Source organism: Rousettus aegyptiacus, unplaced genomic scaffold (genome assembly GCF_014176215.1).
Source record: "Rousettus aegyptiacus isolate mRouAeg1 unplaced genomic scaffold, mRouAeg1.p scaffold_m13_p_2, whole genome shotgun sequence".
Classification (NCBI taxonomy): domain Eukaryota; kingdom Metazoa; phylum Chordata; class Mammalia; order Chiroptera; family Pteropodidae; genus Rousettus; species Rousettus aegyptiacus.
In genome coordinates, this window is record NW_023416295.1 from 71,167,273 (window position 1) to 71,194,337 (window position 27,065).

The 27,065-nt window shown below is 30.3% G+C and overlaps 1 protein-coding gene across 4 annotated transcripts in view; it reads left to right on the forward strand.

Annotated features, from left to right (window-relative positions):
- The window catches only part of LRP1B (LDL receptor related protein 1B), a 1,622,137-nt gene that overhangs the window by 1,159,230 nt on the left and 435,842 nt on the right, over positions 1–27,065 (forward strand). For all 4 annotated transcript variants that reach the window (XM_036236560.1, XM_036236558.1, XM_036236559.1 and 1 more), the window contains exons 33-35: positions 7,963–8,103; positions 12,357–12,482; positions 13,989–14,120. In XM_036236560.1, coding sequence (XP_036092453.1) covers positions 7,963–8,103; positions 12,357–12,482; positions 13,989–14,120 — 399 coding nt within the window. The remainder of the gene's footprint in view (positions 1–7,962; positions 8,104–12,356; positions 12,483–13,988; positions 14,121–27,065) is intronic.

The following is a 27,065-nucleotide window of genomic DNA, read 5'->3' on the forward strand; positions in this document are numbered from 1 at the left end:
TGAAAATACAGAGCTCTTTGAGCCCTCTCCCCAACACACATTTCTCCTGAAATTCTCTGATTTCCCACTTCAGGATAGAAAACTTGTGTTCTGCATGTGTTGCTGTCATCCTTGGATTTCTATTTGCCATTGCATTAGAAGGTTCTTTTTGACTCTTTTCTGTTTTCTAGGTCCTATATACTGTTTTCCAGTTTACTATCTTGTTTTAGTGAAGTACAGCTTCCAGGAGATTTCTGAGAAAGGGCGCTCGCAAAGTAAATTTCTTAAGACAGTCTGAAACTGCCTTTATTCTACCTTGATGTTTGGTTGGTCAGTGTCTTAGTCAGTTTGGGCTGCTGGAGAAAATTTCCATAGACTTGGTGGCTTAAAAAAACATTTGTTTCTCATAGTTCTGCAGTCCAAGATCAAAGTGCTGGCAGATCCAATGTCTGCTGAGGGCTCACTTCCTAGTTTGCAAATGGCATATTCTTGAATCTTCATATGGTGGAGAACAGAGCATTATGAAGTCATAATAATTTCATTATAGGGACTCTACCCTCATGACTTAATTACCTCCCACAGGCCATGTCTTTTAATACTATCTCATTGGGGTTTAGGGTTTCAACATAAGAATTTGCTGGGAGACACAAAATACCAATTGTGAATGGAAATCAAGATTGAAAATAATTTGTCTCAGATCTTCCAAGACATGCTTGATTATTTCCCATATTTAAAGTTGCAGCTGAGAAGTCCAATGCTATTCTACTATTGTATCCTTTATATTAACTTTTTTTTTTCTCTAGAAACTTTTAGGATCTTTTCTTTGTACCTATTATTCTGGTATTTCATGATAATGTGTTTCTGCTTTCATCTCCCACCCCCCCCCCCCCCTCAGAGAACTTCTTTGGCTATTTTAATCTGAAAACTAATGTTCTTTAGTTCTGGAAAATAATGTTAATTTTTTTAATGATTTTTTCCTTCTGTTTTTCAGGATTTCTTTCTTTCTCAACTCATATAACTTAGATAGTAAACTTTTTTTCTTTTTCTTCTTTTTTATTAATGATAATTTTCCAATTTTGAACTTTCTATCATTTTTTTTTTAATTTCAGCTATAATAGTTTTAATTTCTTTAAGTTCAAATTTTGGTTTCACTGTTTTTTATAACCTCCTGCTCTTTCCTCAAGAATGTAATGTCTATTATAAATAAGAGGATATTAATTTGTTTTAATTTTGTTCTGGTTTTATTTCTATATATTTTTGCTTCTCTGTTTCCTCTGAGTATTTATTGTATTTATGATTATTTATTAAATTTCATCCTTGGTCATGGTGTAGTCTTTCTTCAATTATGTGTTATTTCTTGGCTGTCTCTTCACCTTTCTGATGGTGATTGAAAATTCTGAGTTCAAGAAGCAGAGTTTATGTAATTGTAAACATCTATTAAAAAATAGCTACACTGAGCCTTTTGGGGAGGGAGAGGATCCCCCAATTTTCAGCTTCAGAGTGTTGGGAGGGACAGTATCTCCCAAAAGGAAAATTCTTTAATCCTTCCTAGAGGGGATGTTATGTGGAGACCAGCTTTTTCACACAATGAGAAAGGGAACCTACAGGTCTCAGGATTTAGCATTTAGGTCCCTGGTACTTAATCCTAGTTGCACATCAGAATATCTAAAGAGATTTGAAATTTCCCGGTGTTATGCCACAGGCCAAAACAATTCAGTGACAGTCTCTGAGAGTGGCTACTAGGTATTTTTGTTCTTGTTTTGTTTTGCGTCCCCCGGGTGATTCCAATGTTTGTCTCAGGTGGAGACCCACTAGACCAAGAAGTATCATCACTTCAGAATTTGTTGAAATGCAAATGCTCAGGCCCCACTTTAGACCTAGTTAATCTTAAACTCTGCAGAGGGGCCTAGAACTCTGTTTCTTAACAAACCCTCCACCTGATTTTAATTCATCCTCTAATTTTGGACCCACTATTGTAAATTATCACTTTATCCTTGTTTTTGTATATAATATTCACACTCTCAGTTGTCTTATTTTTAGTGTTATTTATGGTATTCTTCTCTAGAAGGTAACTCTCTAATCTTTGACCAGTCTTGAGGACCACTCTCATCTGTGTTCCAAATGCTTCTAATTAAACTAAACTAACCTCTTGCTTTCAATTGCATTTATCTAATTCAGATGTCTTAAACTCTTAGTTTCTGATCTGTTCTGAATTTTTGCAGTGTAAATTAACTTGCATCTGGCCTCCTCCCATTTCAGGCCTAGATTTTTATTTTATCTATTAAGTCAGTCAACAATTATAGTCTGCTTTCAACCTACTGTTTTTGTTATTTTAGCACCTTTCCTATGCCTTCTCTTTTTAGGCTTATGACTTTTTCATTGGTTTATTGTCAATTTGGGGGTTTCAGAAAAGAGTATAAGTAATAGAATTTTTGGATAAAATACAGGACGCCCAGTTAAACTTGAATTTCAAATAAACAATAAACATTTTTTGTATAAATATGTCTTAAAAATTATTTTTTATTTGTCTGAAATCTAATGTAACTGAGCGTCTTATAGTTTCTCTTTTAAACATAATGTGCTAGTTTTTGAGAAAATATAACTTTTAAAAATGGATCTCAATAATTCTTGTAACATTCACTAAAAATACATATTCTGAATATTTCAGAAGTAAGTTATAATTTTGATGATACGTATAAAAGTAAAGTATTATTAAATTTTATAATTATAATTTTAAATTGTAATGAATGAAATATATATATTGCAACTCTTTAATTGGAATAAAATTTTATTTTAATTTAAATTTATGAAGTAATGTTTGCATCTCAAAGTGTACTGTTATTAGGTTCAGTGGGATACTATTTTATGAACAGAGTAATGCAGCAGAAAGAGCATTGAAATTCAATACTAATGGAGTGTTAACACCACACTTCTACTGTGTGACCCTGGGGAAGTACACCTTTTGACCTATCGCTTATCATTAATAGAAAATGTTTTAACACATCACATCTTATTTATGATGATTAAATAAAACAATTGTATGTGCTAATGTTCAGAGCCTAGCAAAGGCCCTGACATTTAATAGGGTTCAGTAAATTTATTTCACTTCTCACTCTTGTGCTTTTATTTATTTATTTTTTTTGAGTGAAGATTTTGGAGAATATATGATAAAATCAATTTATATTATATTCTGTTAATTCTTTTCTTGTATTTTATTAATTCATTCAATGTTTCTATTAGGAAATATATATATATTTTTTTGCTAGGGCTGCTTTAACAAAGTCCCACAGACTGGGTGACTTAATAGAAATCCATTTCTCATTGTTCTGAAGGCTTGAAATATTGAGATCAAGGGATTGGCATTTTTGGTTTCTTCTGAGGCCTCTCTTTATGGCTTGTAGGTAGCTGTCTTCTCCCTGGGTCTTCTCTCTGTGTGTGTCTGTGTCATAACTTTCTACTCCTATAAGTCATATTGGGTTAGGATGCACCCTAATACTCTCATTTTAACCTAATTACCCTTTTAAAGGCCCCATCTCTAAATATAATCACAGTCTGAGAGATACAATTCCACCCAAAACAGTGAAATAGAATTTTTCATAATTGCTTACACACAAATTAAAAAGCAGCTTTTGAATTCTGATAATTCCTGAAGATTCTAGTATATTCATGTCAATAACAATGTGAGTAAAAAAAAGAAACAGTGAGAGAAACAAATCTGATACTAAATAATAATTATACAGTCACAAGCAAAGTTCTTTATGTTAGGGAAATCTTTAAAAGGAATACTATTTAAAAAGATTTAAAAAAAAAAAAAAGGTAATATCAACAGGGAATAGGAGAGATGGGTTTATTTAAATGTTTTCTAACAGAAATTATCATGGCTGGATCATTTGGCATTTTCACCAGCAATCTATGAGAATTCCTGTCACTCCATATCTTTGTCAATATTTGAGGTTGTCAGTGTTTTGAATTTTGGCTATTTTAATAGGTGTGTAGTGGTACCTGATTGTTGTGTTAATTTGCATTTCCCTAATGATATACTATCTGAAGCATCTTTTTATATGCTTATTTGCCATCTGTATATTTTCACTGATGAGGTGTTTTAGGTCTTTGCTCATTTTTTTTTATTGGTTAGTTTTAAAAGTTCTTTCTGTATTTTGAATAACATTCCTTTGTCAGGCACGTCTTTTGCAAATATTTTCTTCCTGCCTGTGTCTTGTCTTCTGATTCTCTTGATCTTGTCTTTTTCAGAACAAACATTTTTAATTTTAATGAAGTTTATTTTGTTAGTTATTTCTTTAATGGATTGTATCTTTGGCATTTTGTCTAAAAAGGCATCACCATACCCAAGGTCATCTAGGTTTTTTCCTATGGTATCTTTTAGATTTGTAGTTTTGAATTTTACTGTGATACATTATGAATTAGTTTTTTGGGAGATTGTAAGGTTTGTGTCTAGATTAATTTTTGCATGCAGATTTCCAGTTTTTCCAATACTATTTGTTGAAGAGATCCTATTCGATACATTACATTGCTTTTGCTCCTTTGTCAAAGATCAGCTGACTGTATTTAAGGGGGTTTATAGTAGGGTTCTCCTGTTCCATGAATCTATTAATTTTTAATCTATACTCTTTTAACAATTCTATACCGTCTTAATGTAGTTTTTAAATGAGTCTTGAAGTTGGGTAAAGTCAGTTTTTAAAATTTTTTCTTAACCATGTCATTTATTTTTGAGAGAATATCTTCCAAATACCTAAGTCTGAATAGCCATAGATTGTCTGTCAGTCATTCTTTCAAGTAAAAATGATAATCCATTAAAAAAATAGCTAATTCTTTTTGCAGTCTAACAATCTCATAAGTGCATTTGTTCCAGACAATCACACTTCGGGAGACAGCATATGTTCTTTATGTATTCTTTTTATTTTGTCAGACAGAATACTAAAAAGTCATGTACTGAAGAATCAAGATTTAATAAAATTAGTAACTTTAACTAGTCAGTTAAGAATACTCTTAAGTAAAACTGGCATTTAAAAAAAAAAATTCTATGAGTGCATGGTAGTGAAGAATCCAGTGATTATAAGTACAGTTAGATGATACTGGCTATTGGACCTTTTAGATTAATGTATGACTTACCTTTCTTTTTCCATCCTATTTTCTGGTAGTCTTTTCCCTTTATGTATGGAAGATTTCATCAACCACATTTACTAGTCATTCTATTAAAATATTTTTATTTAGACAAGATTATTTTATTCTATATGACTTCTAATTCTCTAATTGTTCCTTTTTTTGGCATCTTTAATTTTTCTTAAATGATACACACACACACATATACACATATATATACATACACACACATACACACATATATATTTGAATATATTTGATGATTGTTAAAGGTATTTTCTGGGTTATTTTTTGTATCTTTGTGTTTATCTTAGTGTTCACTTTTCACTCTATTAGTTTTCCTCATTGAACTAGAGATCCTTGGTTTCCCATGACATTTAACAAAGAACTGGGTGTCTATCATGAGTTTTCTCTACCTTTATAAAAATAAAACACTTTTTACTTGATATCTTTCCTGAGGAGGGATTTCTTATTACGAGGTCTGCATGGCATTGGACACTGAATTGTAGTTGGGAGCTTGCAGATTTTGCTTTAAGAGGTTAGGCTTTGCGTATGCTGAATGTCAGAATGAAGAGAGCACCAGCCTTAACATTGCAAACCTCTTCTATGAGTGTCTTACAAAAAAAGAGCTCTGATAGAGGAGGTGGGAGGTTGGAGAGCTGGGAGAATGGGGCAAAGGGTTAAAAAAGTACAAATTAGTAGTTGATAGATGGTCACAGAGATGGGGAGCACGGCAGAGAGAATGCAGTTATCATTAATATGATGGCTAGGTGGAGGGCCAGGAGAGGGAGGGAGCAATTGAGGGAGTCCTTTTATAAACTCTACAGATGTCTAACCAATGTAATATATACTTAAAACTAATTTAAATAAATTTAAATAAATAAATCATATGTAAATTTTTTCTTTAAAAAAGTTAGAGCTCTGCCTATGTATTAATTTGAGACTTTTCTATCAGCCACTAGCTGTCTGTAAACTCACAGCAAGGAGTAGGGGAGATGGTGGTGATAGGTGGTATTACATATAGAAATATTATCATTTATTTGCCATACCTTTATTTTTTCTTTGCATTTCCACTCTATTATTTACAGGTTGAAATCAAGGTCATCCAGAGTTCTGTGGCGAGGGATTACTTCCATTCACCTGTAGCATTTTTAAAATCACATTCTAGGTTGCCACTTTATCTGCCTATTTCTCCATTTTTCTACTTTTATCCACATACTATCTATTACATGTTCTTTATACCCCTCTCATTTTCTTGCTTATTACATGGATTCATAAATGGTTTTATTTATTTTTATGTTTCTATATTTTTATCACAGTGGCATAGTGGAAGAAATAGTAGCAGAAACACATTGTTTAATACAGTATACTCTGCTATGCATCTTTTAATAAAGTCTCTACAGTCAAAATTCTTTGTTTTGCCTTCACAGCATACTTCTCTGTCCTTATATAAATTTGTGAGTGTAAATAAAAATTAAGTGAATAGATTAACCAACTGTACTATTGTAATCTAAATTCCATATTCGTATATCAAGAGAGAGAAGACGAAACTCCATTCATCTGATGGCAGGGGACAATATAGAGACAAGATTAATTCAGTGAACTCTTAAATCAATGCTTGGTCTATAACCTGGAGCCACTGTTCATTCTGTAACTCAGGGAAAATTATTTATTTTCTCATGGCCTCAGTGTTCTTAACTGTAAAATGGTTTAGTAAGTAGTACTTATTTTGTAGAATTGTTGTGAAGATTAAATAAATTAATCTTTCCACACTGTTTAGAATTGTACATTTAGAATTTTATAAAATCAGATTCAGATAGGGATAATTATTATTGATGCCTACATAATTATTGTTTTTGCAATGCCTGAAACTAAGCTTTGGTTCAGTCAAAATATCTTGACATTTGAATAATTATAATTGTAACTTGAAGGTAAAGGCTACATTGTTTTATTCATAGAATTTAGTAACCTTTAACTCCTAGGCAGAAATCGATTTAGTTTCAATCATCATTAGATTCTTGTTTAAATTATAAAATTATCCAAACCTTAAAATTAAGAACTTGGTTGCATCACATTGTTTTTTTTTAATGCACTCAGCATGTAGTATTAGAAAGAATACAAATTTTGGAGATGGGAAGACCAAATATGTAAATTTGATTTAGATAGTTATTCTCTATGAACTTCATATTCTACATCTGTGAAATAAAAGGATAATAGTTTCCTTATAGTTTTACCATGAGAATTTTAAATAATATAATAATAAATAATATAATAATTTTCACTAAAATGCTAGCTTCCTGAGGGCCAGAACTATTTTTTATCTGAGAGACATTGCGGAGTCTTTATTACTGAACACTCAATATGACTTAACAATGTACATTAATAAAATTTTATAGAAAGGGGCATAAACCACAAAAAGTAAAGATTACTATATCTATAAAGAATTCAGAAATAGAAAGTATCAATCAACAGTTTAGAGAAAAATCTTTTTTGTGCTGGTTTAGATATTTTGTTAGATTTAGCCATTTATTTACACATACAGTCAATACTGCTATAATCATATTTTAGTAGGTAAAGAATAAAATCTCTATTTTATATTAATTTAACATATTATTTTACTTATATCATTTTATTTTATTTTATTTAAGAAAAACATATCTAATTGGGGAAGGAGGAGAAAAATTTTTTAAATGAAATGTCACTATGATTTGCATTTTTAAAACTAAAAGTGATTTTACTATTTCTCTTAAAAATGAAGTTTGAGAATATAACAAAATAAATCATGTTATTATAGTTCAACAGCTATGTATTATTTTTAATAAAATGATTATCTTTTCCATAAAAAAATTATTCATTTTATAGATAAAAAACTGTGGTGGGCAGACCAAAACTTAGCTCAGCTGGGAACTTGCAGCAAAAGAGATGGAAGAAACCCTACTGTCTTAAGAAATAAGACTTCTGGTGTCGTTCATATGAAAGTCTATGATAAAGAAGCACAGCAAGGTAAGTCACACTGTAATGAATTTGTGCCACCTTTTGAATGTTTAATGTCCTCTTTTTTCATATTATTTTCTCAATTCAACAATTGAAGGTTTCTATTATTTTCTTCTAATAAAAATAAAGCAAATGATGCTTAATATATAGAGGAAATTATTTGATAAGTTATATAATGAGCTTTTAAAACATTAGCAGATCTGCTCAACGAATCTTAATTTATCAGATCTTCAAATGGTCTTATCTAGTTCTTAATGAAAAAAAAAATGAGTGAGAAAAAAACAGCAAAATACATGCAATGTATAATTAAGCTCAGAAACTGAATGAACTAGGAAATTTTAAATGGATTTTGTCGACATAAAGATTTTATATCCAAAAGTATTACATTCTCTGGCTCTAAGCATTTTGCTTTTTTTTGTTTCGCTTGTCCAAATGGTGTGCAGTGAAATGAAGCGAGAGCACTAACAGATGGTTTACATAGGTAGACTTGTCGCATTGCCCAAACGGCAGTTAGATTAGAGATGCCGCCAGTATGGCCTCACACCTGCTAGTCCTTTCTTAGTTTTTGCTTCGTGATCCATGACATTAGCAGAACTTCTTTTCTAAAAAGAAAAATTATTTTTCTGTATTCTACATCACTGCCATGAGACTCTTTAGCTTCTTGTATCTTTTTTCTTAGGGAAAAATAAATTCGAAAAAATTTAAAGGGATTTTATTTCAAGTATGTCGTCATATAGACCAAAGCAGATAAAAGTAGAGGTGAGAATGCAATGTGAAACAAGAGGGTCGCCAATTCTGAGGACAGGTGACAATTATCAAGTAGAAAGGATTTGTTGGAGACATCAATTGAGAGCCATATGTGCACATCCGGAGACAAATAAAGACCAGATTCATGGTTGCCTTCCCTGTACAAACCCGGGGCCCAATTTTGGTCCAAAATCCTTTCTTAACAGGAGCAGCAGGAAACATATTTCTTTAGCATAAAAATAAATTTTTAAAGAGAAAATAATTGCTTTAAAAACTAAAAGTGATTATGGGGTTTCTTTCATTATGGAGAAGACACCAACATATAAATTCTTTAGCACAAATCTGTATTTGTCATCTGACTTTTTTTTTTCACCATTGATTATAATTATGAAAAAGAGTGTTTTCAATTTTGTAATGAATTATTTCCTGTATCAAAATAAATAAATTTATTGCCATTCAAGTCATAGGAAATAGATTATTAATTGGAACTCAAACACTGATACTCAATAAAATTTCATGACTTTTTGGAGTTTCAATACAATATATTTATTAAGTGCATAAACTTACAGTGATATGATAAACTTTAGTTCATAATCTATACTTCGTGAGATTATATCTGAAAACACATATTTGAACATACAATAGAAAAAAGAGAGATTTCCAAACAGGGAACTTTAAAAAATCTATATTTTCTTTTTCAAAATGTGAACAACAAACTCTTTTGTTTGAAATTATAAATTAATATAATACATCTAATTTTTTAAGATACAGTTTCAATAAAGTTTCTTGGAGGAAAAATTTAGTATATTATGCTTGTCTCACTTTGCTTATGTTAACAAGATTTTCCTCATCTTTTGAGAATCTGATCCAATAGGTACAGTTGGGTATTCTAGCCCTGTGATTGTATTACCAAACTGACAAGGACCTCTGGCACTTAGATATTAATGGTATAATATGACTGATTTTAAAATGCAGTGAAAATATTATTTTCAACAGAAGAATATGCTGATAAAAGCATCTGTATTAAAGACAATCCCATTAACAGAATTATAGCAGATAACTTAAAAGCTTCATTAGTATGAAATATGAGCAATTTAGGACTATTTAAGGTGTTAATATTACTACCTCTTTGAATTTCAAAGTACAATTAGCCACTTCATTTATCATTTTTGACATAGATCACTGGAGTGCTGAGACTTCCCGTTAGTCAAGTGGACTTTCTAGCTCCACTAGAGAATTGAGGCATGAGGTTTGAACATTAATATCATTACATAATATTAAACCAAGTTAGTATTTCTAACTTATTTGATAATCACTAAATTATTACTTTTAAAAATTAATATTTTTTTCTGTCATATCTATGTTTAATAAAGCAGATACTCATTGTGAATAATGACTCATTTCATTTTCTTTTTACTTTTTCTCTCCGCTATCAATTTTACCTTAAAAACTAAACAAATGATATATAAATGTTTATTGTTGTATAACATGATTGTTAACATATATTAATTTTATTTATCAGAAATACTATATATGTATGCTATTACTGAAATTATGTTTAAAATGCACCATCTCAGAAGTTCCTTTATACACAGATTTTTATATTATCAAGGTTATATAAATTATTTTCTATTATTTTTATCAATTTATTGTCTTCTTTAATCTATTTTTCTTTACTTCTTCAATTCTCTTATTTTCTCCTCTCCCTCATTGGGGTTTCTTCAAATTTTATAGTTAAGTAGTATTTGTCAATCTATTCCCAGCTTTTTGATATTTACTGGCAGTTTAAATAAATCTATATTTAAATGTATATCTCTATAGATTGCCATTGTGTTAATATACTGTACACTCATGTGCTTTCTATAAAATGAAATATGTATTATAATCAGTATAGAATTATTATAAATCTGTCAATATAATTGACACATTGTTAAAATAATTAAATATATAAAGTTTAATCTTAGTATCATTTCAGCTTGAGAAAAGAATAAATCAATTAATCTTCATTAGTTTATGAAGGAGACAAAGTCAATCTTTCAAAGCTTAGTGCAACTCAAATGCCAGTATTTGGTCCTACATAAGATGGAGTTCATCATTGACTGAACTGGCTATTATAGGAAATGAGCAGAGATTGTGGTAGATATCCTGATGAGAAATCTCTCAAGTTGAGAATATTTCATATTTCAAAATGACAGAGCTCATGACAGGTTCAATTGAACAATTAAATCCCATAAGACAATCTTGACTTCAGGAGATGAGAAATAATGAGTTGTACTGGTGTTTTGAATTTTCCTTAGAGCACTATTGATATATAGCTTTCATCATGGTTTCTAATTCTCGTTGGATTTATTGCACTTCATATCAGAGCTTGAACATACAGTAAATGGTGTTACATGTTCTAGAATAATAAAATTTTGCAAAAATGAAATATTTAATGAACTTACTGGATAAGACTGTAAATTACTTAACTTCATGCTGCCATTATTAATTATCACACTAGGCCCACTAAATTCAATGAAACATCTTCATAGAATGGCTATCTGTGATTACCTGACCTGTCATTGATATTATACAGGAATAAGGAGATTTAATATGTCAATTAATTCAATGACTCTTGGAGGGGGTGTGCTTAAAATATATTTTGGAAGATTTATGTTCCTAGGAATGGAAAAATTTATTTCCTTGTTTTCAAAAAGTAATTAATTAAACACACACACACACACACACACACACACACACACACACACACACCCTTTCTCTCTTTTAATGGCATAATCTTAGAGTTGAGTTGGTAATATAATTTAACGGCTATTTATTTGACACATTTGATTAAGTTATTATTGAAAAGGAAGTAACTGTAGAGATGAAGTGGAACTTTAAAGTCAAAAAAGAGAGATTTTTTGGTTTGTGTGACCTCAAAATATTATAAAGGTTATGACAGTATTCATGATAAACCAATTTCCTTTTGCTTTTCCGTAACTACAAATATCTTGTGTTTCTCCTATTATTTAAAAAATTTAAATCTATTATTTATTTTTAACTACTTTTATTGAGATATAATTGACATATAATATGCAAGTTTAAGGTGTACAATCTATTCTTTGGTACATTTGTATATTGCAATACGATTACCATCACAGCAACACCTCTATCACATCACAGAGTTATCATTTTCATTTTTCCTGTGGTGAGAGCAATTAAGATCTACTCTCTTAGCAACTTTGAATTGAATTCAGAGTTAATTTGATAGTATAAATGATTATAGTATAGTTGTCTATTATCAGTGGGCTGTGCATTAGATCTTCATTTATTTTTTTTTGAAGAGGCAGACTACACTGTAATCTGCTACTTCAAATTATTCAGGAGAATAAAATATAATGCCAATCAATATAAAACAGCTGCATTTAGAAATCAACAATAGCATAAATATTTGTTCAAATTATTGATATTGAATGATACTCTTTATTTTTTGTAATTTTATGTTTTTCCTATTTATTTGTTTTCCTTCTATGCAGGTAGCAATTTCTGCCACCTAAATAACGGTGGATGCTCTCAACTTTGTTTACCAACATCTGAAACAACAAGGACTTGTATGTGTACGGTGGGATATTATCTCCAAAAGAACCGCATGTCCTGTCAAGGTATAAGGTTTTGAAAAATCTTAGTTCTGATAGATTTATTTCATTTATGATAATATTTGACAACCAAAGTCAGTTAAAAATTAGAAAAAAAATCGTATTAGCTTGTTATTAGGCCAATAATATATAACTTAGTATCATGTAAGATTTTCAATGAATCTAAGATATTTTAAGTATCACTATTCTTTCTAAGTTTTTAGTTATTTTCAGGAACTATGATTTAGTGTCAAACCTTTAACCAAATCCAGTAGAAACTACCCTCAACTTGAAAATAAGTAAAAAAAAAAAACTGTAGTTTATTGGCTACAATTATAATCTAATTTGACTTCACTTTGTATGAAAGTTGATATATATCTAGATATAATACATATTATATAATATATGTATATTTACTCTGTTTCTATTAGTTAAGAGAAAATATCAGAGAGAGTATGAGTTCCCAGGTTTGCTTAACTGAGGGAGAAGAGAACTGCAGAAAAATGGAAACTTAAGAAATCTATCATCCTATTTTATAGACTCTAGTTCAACTATTTCCAAAGAACTTTTGTTCTAGAATGATCTTTTTATCCAGTGATCATAACTTAATTCTATTTAAAAAAAAAAGTCTCAATCTAATATGAGAAATATGTATGTTAATATTATCTTGTATTTTTGTTTTAAATCAAATATTTATATGGTACTTATTAGGCGGCAGGCACTCCTCTAAGTACCTTAAACATATTATTTTACGTGAGCCCCATAATACCCTTGGGAAGTAGATATCTGATTATTCCTAATTTAGAGATAAGGAAACTAAAGCACAGAGAGATTAGGTAGCTTGCCCAGTTAGGAAATGGTGAAGACATATCTAAACCCAGGCGTTTTGGTTTTAGTTAGAAAATATGTACATATAAACATTTTCTAACAAATTGGAAAAATTTCTAAACATCAGCATGCAGACTTCTGGTAGTCAGTTTAGGTATATGTACTTATTTTAGGATATGTTTTTGAAACCAAAAAAGCAAGATCTTAGCAAAAATTAAGCACTAGATGTGTTTTTAACGTTCAAAAAAATTAAGAAGTTTACCTATTATAAAAATAACATCGATATAGTTATCTAAAAAAAAAAATACTTTCATACAGTTATTTTGGCTTTAGAGAAAAAGGAAGTGAATTCTCATTGTGAAATCAGGTATACTTCCAAGTACTATCTACCTCAGTATTTATGAAAATATGATTCCCAGACCAGTAGCATCATCACTACTTTTTAGAAATTCAACTTATCAGACCCCTGGAATAGGGCCCAGTAATCTGTGTTTTAAAAAGTCCTCTAGGAGATTCTGATGTATACTTGAAAAGAACCAATCTACTCACCTTTTAACTTGTCAGAATTGTAGTGTACAATAAAAGAGAGGGATAAGAAATATTTTTAATGAAAGAAGTTTATATTGTTACAAATAATGCTAAGGAATGATTTTAATGTAAATATTCATTTTGGACTTTATCATTATTTTTTCACTTCCAATTTAGGAATAGAGTCATTTCTTATGTACTCCGTTCATGAAGGAATTAGGGGAATACCTCTGGAACCAAGTGACAAAATGGATGCTTTGATGCCTATATCAGGAACTTCATTTGCTGTGGGAATAGATTTCCATGCAGGTAAATAGTTTTTTATTCATAATTTATGTATAATGTTTTTTCTTGACTTATTAAACATGAAAAATACAAGCTTTCCATCTGTACTCTGCTAGTCAAAATGAAGAAAACGAAAGCAAATTAAAGATGCATTTTAAGCCTAACAAAAATTGTTCTAAATATGTTTGGCCTGAAAAAAATCAATTAAAACTTTCCTGAAGTTTAGCATTTGTATTGCAAGCGCATTAAAATATGATTTGTATTTGAGCGCTTTATTTTTCTCATTTTTTTTCAGATAATGTTCTTACTTTATCCATTTATAAATGTAAAGATATATAAAACATTTTGATGTATTACAGACTTAAAATATCATCTTATTTAAAATATTTTCAGGATGTAATTATCTAATATTTTAATACAGGCAACAGCAAATGAAATCTAAATCATGGAAACAATTATAAATCCTAAAGCATTTTAAATTACTTTTTAATATAGTATGTGTCTTTTTGGAGTCAGCTTTTATCTTACCTTCTTGTTTAGACAAACAGTAAAAGAAAACAGATTAGACACTAATGTTTTTCTGTGGGTAATAAAAATGTATGGTCGGCAGTTGATGGTAGACACTTTCATATTTATTGAAGTAAACAAGTTTTTTTGTGCTAATTGCTAAACTCAAACATTGTATAAGTATTGGGTATTTTTACCTCATATCATTCCAATTTATTATTCTACACATGAATGTTTAAATTTATAAAAACAAATTTCTTTGCCTCTCATCCAACTATCATATGCATCTTGAGTTCATGTTTTAGTGTTGAAGAAGTACATTCATGTTCCTAGCATTTTTTTTTTTTGCATTTATAAAGACTTGATTTTATCTACTGTTAAAAACAAATAGTTCTTGATTTGTAATCTTTAAAAAAAAATTCTTAAGCATCAGCTTGAAGGCTTCTGCAGTAAGCTTATTTTTTTTCACCAGCTCCAACACATTTTGTTTAATCATGTGTTAATAAAATTCTTGGCTACAAATTAATGAATTACTAGGAATCTTCATAAATAGTCCAAAGATGACTTTTCTTAATTAAATTATTTTTTACAAATGTTTAAAATTACATAGAGGCAAACTTTCTACATTTTTTAAAAGGCCTTTCACTAAAAGAAATTTGAACTGTTATAGGATATTTTATTGAATGATATGTTAATTTTGCCAAGATCACAGTGTGATTTTTGATCAAACAAGGCTATTTGATCAAAACTTATTATTCATGAAAGGCTCAGTACCCTATTATGAATAATCTATCCTGCCTCTTAGTCTTTAGAATTTTATTACATAAGATTTATTAAGTACAAAACTAAGAAAATTTGAATTTTTTGAAGATTTATGTACATATGCATACATTTTTACTAAGTACACATAACTTTTTATTTTAGCGGGTATCACATATTGATGCTTTTAAAGACTCCATCATGATGTTTAAAAGTACTTGATACATCTTCGTGAGGTCCAAGTATTAAAATAAGCATTTGGTCTAAATATCCTGATTAGATCATTAGTAAATTTCTTGTTACATAAGGGCAAACTCATTATTTATGTGAGTTAAATCCACTCTTTGAGGTTTTTATATTTGCCTTGAAATGGTTGTTTCATATAATGTACCATGATAGAGGATAATTTTATTTGCAGAAGATAGTCCTCTCCCTGTTTCTAAATTCCCAGTAATTATTAATATCATAATAAACTTATTTCAAAGTTGATTTTCCTTTTTTAATAACATGTATTGGGGTAATTGGTTAACAATATTATTAAAGTTTCAAATATATAATTCTACAATACATCATCTGTGTACTACATTGAGTGCTCATCACCCAAAGTCTAATCTTCATCCATCGCCATATATTTGAACCCTTTACCTTCTTTGTTTTCCTCCCACCCTTCCTTCGTACTGTTGGTAACCACGGTACTGTTGGCTGTGTCTATGATGTCTGTTTCTTTTCTTGGTTTGTTTGTTGGTTTCTGTTTTATATCCCGCACATGAATAAAATCGTATGGCTCTTGTCCCTTATTTCATTTAGTATTTAAATTGTTTCCATATCTTGGCTATTATAAATGCTGCAATGAATATAAGGGGATATATATCTTCATGAGTAGGTGTTTCTAAACTTTTCGGATAGATACCAGAAAAAGAAATTGCTGGTTAATTTTTTGAGAACCTCCATTCTGTTTTCTATGGAGGCTATACCAATTTACATTCCCATCAGCAGTGCACAAGGGTTCCTTTTTCTCTACAACCTCTCCAATACTTGTAATTTCTTGTTTTATAGATAGTATCCATGTTGACAGGTATGAAGTGTTATCCAATTGTGGTTTGATTTGCATTTCCCTTATAGCTAGTGAAGTTGAGAATTTTTTCTTATGTATGTTGGCCATCTGTATATTCTTGAATAAAGTGTCTGTTTAAATCTTCTGCCCATTTTTTTTAGTTGGACTTTTTTTTTTATTATTGTTGTTAAGTTGTATGAATTCTTTGGATATTTCAGTTATTAGCCCCTTAGCAGAGGTATTGTTCGTAAATCTTTTCTTCTATTTGGTTGATCATCTTTTTGTTGTGTTAATAGTTTGTTTTTCTGTACATAAACTTTTTTTTCTTTTCATTTATTTTTGTTCTTACTTCCTTTGATTGGAGTCAAGTACACAAAAACCCTAAGACCAAGGTTCATAAGTTTATTGCCTGTATTTTATTCTATGTATTTTATTGTTTCATATCTTATTTTAAGTCTTTAATCCATTTTAAGTTAATTTTTGTATTTGGTGTCAGAACAAGTACTCAAGAGAAAGAATTAAAAAGCATCCAAATTGAAAATGAAGAAGTAAAACTGTCGCTATTTGAGAAGACATGATTCTATGTCTAGAAAATGCTAAAGATTCCACCAAGACTATTAGAAACAATAAACAAATACAGTAAAAATACAGGATACAAATCAATGTATAAAAATTTATTGTGTTCCTATATACTAACAATAAAATAGCAGAAAAATAAATGAAGTAAACAACCCCATTTGCAATTGCAAAAAAAAGGATAAAATACTTAGGAATAAATGTAGCAAAGAGTAAAGAACCTATACATTAAAAACTATAGGACATTGTTGGAAGAAATTGAAGACACAAGAAATGGAAAGATATTTCATGTTTATAGATTGAAAGAATTCACATAGCTAAAATCGCCATGTTACCTAAAGCAATATACAAATTTAATGTAATCCTCATCAAAATCCCAATGGCATTTTTCAGAGAAATAGACAAAAAGAAATCCTTAAATTTATACAGAACCACAAAAGAACCCAAATAGCCAAAGCATCCTGAGAAAAAAGAACAAGCCAGAGGTGTCAATTCTCTGACTTCAAATTATACTGAAAACTACGATAATACAAAATAAATACACAGACCAATGTAGCAGAACTGAGAGCCCAGAAATAAACCCATACATATATGTGCAGCCAATTTTGACAAAGAAGCTGAAAACCTACAATGAACAAAGGAAAATCTCTTCAATAAACTATGTCAAAGTAACTTTTCATCAGAGGAATTACTGGTTATTGTTTTAAAATGTTGTGTTCTTCATATTGTGCTTGCCATAGTATTAAATTACTCTCCTAGAGAGTAATTATTGTTAGAAAATCTATTTTTTTCTTTTTAAATGTAAAAGGATGTAGGCATATGGAGTATTCATATAAAATCAGAATGTTCAAGAATCTATTAAAATCTCTATTCTTAATCAGAAAACAAATATGCAAAGATTACTTTTAAATCAAAGAGAGTTTGAGAGCTATAAGCCAGTAAAACATATGGTGAGGAGAGGCCAGACTTTGCAACAGACAACTTTGATTCTAATATCAGTTTAATCACTTATTAGCTCTGTGACCTTGCAGAGTGGACTTAATTTTTCTGAGACTCAGTTTCTACACTTTTGGATCAATGTATGCAAATGTTTGGCACAATGCCCAATATATATGGGCGTTCAGAAAATAGTAATAATATCTAATAATGGAAAGCAATAAATAATATAAATTATGGTATGTGATATATATTTACAAAAATGGAAGCTGTATTAAACTTGCTATTAGCAAAAATTTTGTTTTCTCTTCTTTTGATTGACCCTATATTTTCTACTCAGTAAACTATGTAGAGTAATAGTTTTTTCTTAACTTCTTGAGAATAAAAAGAGAGGTTAGTAAATTTCCCTAGTGAAATGAACTTAATAAAAATAATGAATAGTTTGTAGAACAGATATTTAAAGGTTCAATAACATCACCAGGTATTTTAAGTCATTAAATGTAAACCTAGGAGGCTAGCCCACAGTGCTTAGACAGTAAACCAACTAAACAGTAATGATGATGATTGTGGTGGTGGTGTTATCAAGAGATTTTAACAACTTCTCCAAATACCTTTTATACTTCCATTTACTTTACAATCTGATCCTTACTAATTGTATCTCATGAAAATATATTAGAGTCAGAATAAGTGTCAGCAACTTGATTTCTAATATTATTATAGACAATAAATAAGCTTTGTGACTTTGTAGAGTGAAGTTGCTTTGGGAAGGAAGGAAGAAAAATAACCGGATTGCTTCTGAGAAAAGGTAGAGAAAAAAAGTCTGATGTGTAAAGCTCATTTTATTTACTTTTAACTAAGGCTTTATGTTTCACCTGATACAGGTTCTTCCTCTGTTAGTTCCCTTTGCAGACATTTTATTTTCTCTTCCTTTATTAATGTCATTCACCTTAAGGGTATATTTCCCACATTATTGTAAATCAGAGATAAAGATGACAAAATAGAAGAGTACAGTTGCCTCTTATTCTAATCAATAAGGATATGGTGTGAAGAAAGATCGCTTCTTTAGTATAACTATCATAATTAGTGGATTACTTTATTACCATAATTTACAGAGATAAATATATTTTCCAAACCTGTACATTTCATAAGCATTAACACATCTGAACCTTTTTAGGTTTTAGTCCTAATGAATTAAAGTTTTCTGCAATAAAAAGATTTTTATACCAGATTAAGCAATTTGGATACTATCCACAGAAAAAAAGAAGACCCTGTGGCTAGATTTAACATGTTCAAAACATTCTTATCACTTCACTGCCAAAGTCCCATTCCAGTGGAAAAAAAAAAATATATTAAACTTCGAAAATCTTTGCCTGCTGGGTGATAGTTCTCCTGATGAATGATTATTGTATTTGATGCTTTAAAAGATATATTTTAGTTAGGAGAAAAGCCTTTAAAACAAAACTCATTGCTCCATTCAGTAAATAATAATGCTTTATTCAGTTCCTGAGGGTATTTATGACTTTTTCATAATAATTATGTAACAGAATATTACTTGAATAGAGGACATTCTACTCAGGGAATGATTACTTATCTGAAATGTTCAAACCTATATATATATTATTTTTCATCTTTTATGTCTTTTATTCACATTTAAGTTATCTAATTCAGTGTTAACACACATTGATTACTATCTGTTAGCTATAGAATATCACGGTTAAGTTGCTGTTGAAAAAAAAAGATAATAAGGAATAGTTTCTGAGGAATGAATGATCTGTGAGGATTTTTTTTTTAATTGCATTAAAGGACCATTATTTCAATGTCATTTCTTGAAGCTTATAGTGGGAGTGTTCTAATTCCCTTTACACCATCACCTAGTGATCTGGCTATTAAAACAATACAAACACTGAAGAAATATCTGTTAATACCTATAGAATATACATCACCAAGAGTAAACCCTAATGACTAATCTAATTTAGATGCTAATCTAAAACTATGGATGTGTCAATATAAGTTAATCACTTGTGACAAATGGATCACTCTGGTGTGAAGTGTTGATAGAGAAGGAGGCTGTATTAGGGGAGAAAAAGGTACATGGGGGACTCTGCTCAGTTTTGCTGTGATCTAAAACTGCTGTAAAAAATAAAGTCTATAAAAAAAGAAAACAGTAGAGACTATGTGACAAAATATTCCCATATTGAGAAAGTTGAACATCAGTTATTTACATGAAGGATTTCCTTCTTAATAGTCCCACAACATTTACATATATCTTTAAATGTTCAAACTCTGAGGAATTTTTAATAGCATCTAGTAGCTTTCCTCGGGTTATATATAAGGAAATTGAAATATAGAGAGATCAAGGGGCTGTATGGTAATATAATATTCTACTTCTAATTCTTTATACTATGCCATCTTGCATTTGTAAGCCCTGAAACTATTTTATTTTATTTTTTATTTAGGCCATTGTTGGCATTACTTGATGAAGTTACATTGTGCTTCTGCAATTTTGTGCTGGTAGAAGATCATGTTTTATTTTGATTTACATACTGAATCATGTAATTTTAAAATCTGTTTAATAATTGAAGCAGGTAACAGTCAAGTTGAGAGTCTCTTTTGCCTATACCTAGAGGCTTAGAAAATAGCTATTTACTAAAATTTTCTAGTAATCACTTTGTCATCAACTAAGGCCACAGAAGAATTATAGAAATAATTAGTTATATGTCAGTAATAGCAATAGCTAAGAAATATAATACTTTTGCTTTGGGACATTTTTTCAATTTTATGAAAACTGTCTCCTTGACTACAAAGTGAATTTGTAGGGCTGGTTCAATTTCTTCTTATTCTTATGATGGTGAACCAGTACTACTTTGTGTTGTCATTTCAAATTTGCTTCAAGACTATATTTTCTAATCGTGTGAACAGTTTGTATGTATTTGTAGATAGTCCTGTCTAGTAAATCTTTCAAGATGTAAAGTACCAACTACCACAAGTAAACAAAAACTTCTCAGCACTACCTGGGAATCGAATATCATAAACATATATAGAATTAAGGCATTATAGGTTAAGTAAATTATTGGAAACTTCTCAAAAATCCTTTTTCGATAATTTCTAACCCCAAAACGTAAAAAACAAAACAAAACAAAAACAACTCAGCTTTTCTTAGGCATCTGACTTTTTCAATAGGTAACTTAAAAACCAAAAACCCCAGAAGATAGATGTGCATTGATAACCTATTAAGATTAAAGTCGTGGCCAACTTATTTGGGATGCATATATTCTCTAAGCAAGTCTCATGGAACTTCTTTCTCAGGAGGCTTGCACTCATCGTGAAAGTGAAAGGTCTCAGCACCAGCTTTAGACTAATTAGAATACATTTACATACCTTTGTTTTTCCCTTTTCTGACTCACTCTGTGCTGCTCTATTTCTTTTTAGCTGCTTAAGAGTCTCTTTAGTAGAGCTGTATTTACATCTGATACTCTGATATCTTTCTCTGTTCTTTTCCTTATAAAAACTGAGTTACCAAGAACCCTGATCTCAAAAAACCTACTTATACTAATTCACAATAAATTATTAGTATCTGCTAAGAGATTGGCAAGTTATTTTACTATGTATGTTTAGTAAAAGCACAATATCTTAATCCAACACAATAGATTCAACTAAAGCAGGTATATGAAAAAAGTATTTTGTGGTTAGGTCAATCTTTTGGGTGTTTTTCAAATTATGCTATCCTCTGACCCTTAGATAATAAATCAACACCTGTTTATTCCCAGAAACTCGGTCCTGAATATGCTGACAGATTATATGATGATGAAGAGGTATTCTTTAGCTTAAATACATCGATACCGTTAATATTGTTAAGTATAACTTTAATCTAGAAAAAGTGTTTTCTTCTATTTTAAGAAAACCAAGGATCGATTAGTCCATTTTTCTTTTTGACACATTTTCTAAATAAATAAATAAATAAATAAATAAATAAATAAATAAATAAATAAATAAATAAATAAATAAAGCGATGAATCAGCTCTTGAGATTGTTGGCCATTCATTTTAATCAAGTAAACAATGTTCTAGTTAATAGAAAAAAAAAGAAAGAAAGTTATTTGATTTTGGACTGGTCATAAGAATGGATATGTAATTCCTTTTTATCATTTGGCTTTATTCTTATCTAGAGTTAATAAGTAGTAAATAGATCTTTTTGGGGACTTGAAAAGAAAAAAATAACTAATTATTTCTATGAATTCCTCAGTATTTTTAAAACAAGGATCTGATTGAAGTAAAAAAACCTAGAAATGGGACTAATTACCTGCAGATAGATCTAGAAGAGGAAGAAAGAAATTAAAGTAACATCATAAAAAAATCTTAGTACATGTTGAGTGCTTACTACATTACAGGGATACTGTTTGAAAACTTGTATGTACTTATGTTATTTAATTCATCAAAATAATATATTGAGGAAGGCGGTATTTTTATTCTAACACTAAACAAACTGGGTTTTAGGATGAGATATGGATACTGAGGAGAGTTGGTTGCTTTGAGATGCCCAAATTAAATTCTGCATTCAGGATTTGCATTTAGGTTGTTGCCTTTGAAAATGATATTTGTCATGATTTGAACAACTAGTTGTGGAGTAATCAACATCAGATCCTTGATCATTTCATAATGAGAATTTTAACCCTATTGCAATTATGATTGGGAAAGAAAATTGACAGGCAATATTCAGGTTCAGGGTTTGGGAATGATATATAAGTATATGATTGCCCCTGCTAAACTTAGGGGCAGAAGATTAATGACATGGTCTTATCTGAGAAGATAATGAGGAAGATGATGATGATCATCATTAAAAGGAGGAAGAGAATGAGAAGAAGAAATAAAAACTAATCTATTTCACTATCTTTGTATTAGTTATTTATTGTTGTATAACACAGTACCAAGATTTACCATGAAGCAACCAATACCTACTATCTTGTAACTTCTATGGGTCAACTTAGGTATTTTATGAGATCTCATCAGAAAGCTCACCTCAGGAAGATCAGTTTCCAATTTTATCCATGTATTCTTTGGCCCAATTCAGTTTCTTGTGGTTCACAACTAATCACTGACTATTGACCTCAGTTTCTTGTCATGTGAGCACCTCCATAGGGTAGTTCAAATCGTGACTGATAGTTTTCTTGAGAGCTAGTGAATAACAGAGTGAGAAAAGACACACAAAATGGAAGCTGGACCTTTGTAACCCAACCTCAGAAATGATATCCCATTACTTCTGGTGTATTCTATTTATTAGAAGCTGGTAACTAGGTCTAGCTCACACTCAAAGGGAAGAGATTAGAGAAGGGTATGAATACCAGGTTGTGGGGATCACTGCTGGCCACAATAGAGGCTGTTTATAACAATATTATAGATGTTTTATTTACTTTATCCTCAGATATTATTCTCTAAGAGATTAATTTTGATGATTTATTTTGATTATTATCAACAATACTCCTGTATGGGTAGCTTCTGTATTCTTGCTTAAACCAAGTGAGGATGAATTAATGTAAAGCTCAGAATCATAGTCTTGATCCTTTTTTTGTCTCTAATTAGTAGTAAGCCTTAGATACCTGGAGAAGTTCTCTGGGCCAAAAACGAGAGATAGAGAGAGAAAGAGAGAGAGAGAGAGAGAGAGAGAGAGAGAAAGCTCAAATAATTTTCTAATATTTTATAGGTCGAATTGATTTAAATTTACATATGTATATATTCCCCAAAATCTAATTTTTTCCTCTTTTTTTAAAAACCATTTTTAAAATATGAATATATATTTAATTTTACAATTAAAATTGACATACAATATTATGTTAGTTTTAGATGTACACCATAGAGATTCAACAGTTATATAACTTTTGAAGTACTCACTTTGATAAGTCTAGTTATCCATCTGACACCATACATAGTTATTACACTATTATTAACTGAATTTCCTGTGCTCCACTTTACATCCCCGTGACACTTTTTTATAACTGACAGTTTGTATAATCCCTTTTAATCCCTTCCCCCTTTCCACTCACCATCCCAACCCCCTCCCATCTAGCAAACCCTAGTTTTCTTTACATTGCCATGCTAGAATAAGACAAAAGCGAAGAAATGCTCCATATTTTCCAAGAATGTTTAAAAGAGTTTTTATAAAAACAACACAAAATGTTATATAAGACAAAGGCTTGGCGATACATGGACCATTCAGTGTGTGAGGTTCAGAGAGCCAGGCTGGGGATGAGGGATAGTTGGTAGTCCTGGTACTAAGTATCTAACTTAGTAGATCTCTGGGAGGGCTTCTCAACTGGGAAAGAATGTGCACCCCAGATTACATTTGTCAATAACTGGAAATATTTTTGGTTGTCACACTGAAGAGGTGTTACTGGTGTTTACTGAGTAAAGGCCAGAGATGCTGCTAAACAATGCACAAGACAGCTTTCCACAACAAATTATTCAGCCCCAAATACTAATACTGTGGTTGAGAAACCAAGGTTTAGACCAGGACAAAATCTAACATGTATTTTATATGATTTTGAAGTATATACCTCTGGTTTAATATTACTACTGTCCACATTAGCAGACTCAATGTCTTTGTCTTCAAGCTACTGTTTGTTACCTTGGTCATCTCATTCATCAGTACCTATGTTTAATGTTATGAATTTGCCAAATTTGTTTTTGGCAAACATTCCAGAGAAATTCTTCAACAAAAGCAAACAACTCTCTATAACCACCCTTTATAGTTTTTGACCAACGTCTTGAAAAGTCTTCATGTAATATAAGTTCACACTAAATCTACTAACATCTTTCTGGCACCAAAGCTTGTTAAGAAAACCTGTTTCGAGAAATTGCTTATACCAGTCTAGGATTGCCTAGGGACTACAAAGGTGTGTAAACACTAACAAAATTATTGGTGTAGTTACTTTCATTTTCACCGCTTATGTAGGCTGTGTTGGTTAATGTTACTTATGCTTAGAATGAGTTCTCGTTTGCATTAAGTATTGCTGTCCAGAGTTTTGTGGCCAGGAAGGAAGCTCGAAAATACTTAGCAACGTGGTGCACAAGACAAATTATGCAAATCTTCCAAGGATAGCGTGTTCTCTCCCACCATTTACTGTAGATAAAATAGTCTGTATGTGAATTCATCTAGGACTATGTTGAAAAACAACACTGATTTATTTAGTCCAGTGTATTTATTTATTTATTACTTAAATAAAAAATGAGACTGAATGAGACAAAATGAGAGGAGCAAGATGTAGGAAAAAACTCAGATGGAACCACAAATGGTCTTTGATTGTTAGTGTATTAAATACTAGAATAGATTATTTAAAGGTTGTGAACCTCTGGCTCTGGAGTATTTTAAAGAGTTAAGACAAACGAACCACCTCTGCTGAAAAATTATTCCTCTGGGTTTCTTCCAGTTTTTTGACTATTCAACTTCCAATATTAAGAGCTTTAATAGTAACAACCTGTAGGCTATTTTTTTTTAACCATCTATTTTCTTAGTCAACAGTCATTAAAACCTACGTGAACAGAATCAGAATTAGACTTGAATAGTTTGAACACAGAAAGTAGACTGTTGTAGAATCTGTTCTTTTCTTCAGGAAAAAAACAAATGTTTGCAGGAGAGATCCTATTTGTTGCAGCTTTCCTTACAAATTAAACATTAAGATACTGAAAAGAATTGATGATTCCACAGTAATTCAAGGTTCTAATTATATATAAATGTTAATTTCTAAATCCTAAATATAAAAATTATATTTTGTTACTCACACATATTATTATGATTAGTTAGGGAAAAGAGCTTAGATTTATTGGTGATTCTTATTAATAATTTTATTTAAAACGTGACTATAGCCTTTTAATTATTTCCATTTTGATACTTTCTCTTAATACTATTTTAGTGATAAAGCAACTGATGTTTTGAGCTCAGTTGGTTCAGATTTGAATTTATAGATACTTTTAATAAAATATACCAATAAATATATTTGCATATTCAAATATTTCAATGTTCATGTGAAGCACTATTAACTCTAAATAGTGATGAATAAATTAAAAAGTAGACACTACCAGCTTTATCATCATTAAATATTATTAAAATGAGTGTATGGAGCAGTAGTCATTAGTTCATCAATTACTTATTGATGGCATATCTCAATTTTTAATTAAATATTTTATTTAAAAATGCTTCTTTATTACAATTGTACATTATAGGAAATTTGGAAAATTAGGAAACATGAAACACAGTTGAAATAAAAATCACTAGTACTACTACCACTATACAGAAAACAACTATTAATTTAGCATATTGATTAATATTAATATTCTATATTTTAAAATACAAATAATCTTATTAATAATATGTCTTGTTTTATTTTTACTTACCATTCTAACATGAACACTCTGTATGTATGATTAACAATCTGTGATTAATATTTTTAATTGGAGTACATTATTATATCATGTAGATTACCATGAATTTTTTGACCTTTCCAATATTTTTAAACATTTTGATTATTTCCAATATATGGCTGAAAATCTTTTTCAATATTTGTGACAACTTCTCAAAATAGAATTTCCTTTTGTTAAACTAACAATTTCTTTGAGATATAATTCACGTATAATAGAATTTATGTATTTAAAATGTACAAATAAATGGCTTTGGATATATTCAAGTTGTGCAACTACTCCAGTATCTAATTTTACATTTTCATCATCCTAAAAAGAAACTCCATACCTGTTAAAATTTTCTTATATTTCTCCTAATTTCCCAACCCTAAAGCAACTTTCTATTTCTGTAGATTTGCCTATTCTAAACATTTCATATAAATGGAATAGTGTAGTACGTGGTACTAGGTGATTGACTTCTTTAGCATAGTGTTCACCCACGTTGTAGCATATATCAGTACTTCATTACTACCCTTCTCCTCCTCTCCCTCCTCCTCCTTCTTCTTCTTCTCCTTCTTCTCCGTCTTCCTCTTCTTCCTCTTCCTCCTCCTCCTCCTCCTCCTCCTCCTCCTCCTCCTCCTCCTCCTCCTCCTCCTCCTTCTTCTTCTTCTTCTTCTTCTTCTTCTTCATCTTCTTTTGCCAAATAATATTAGGTATTTCACATTTATCCATTCTTCTGTTGATGGACAT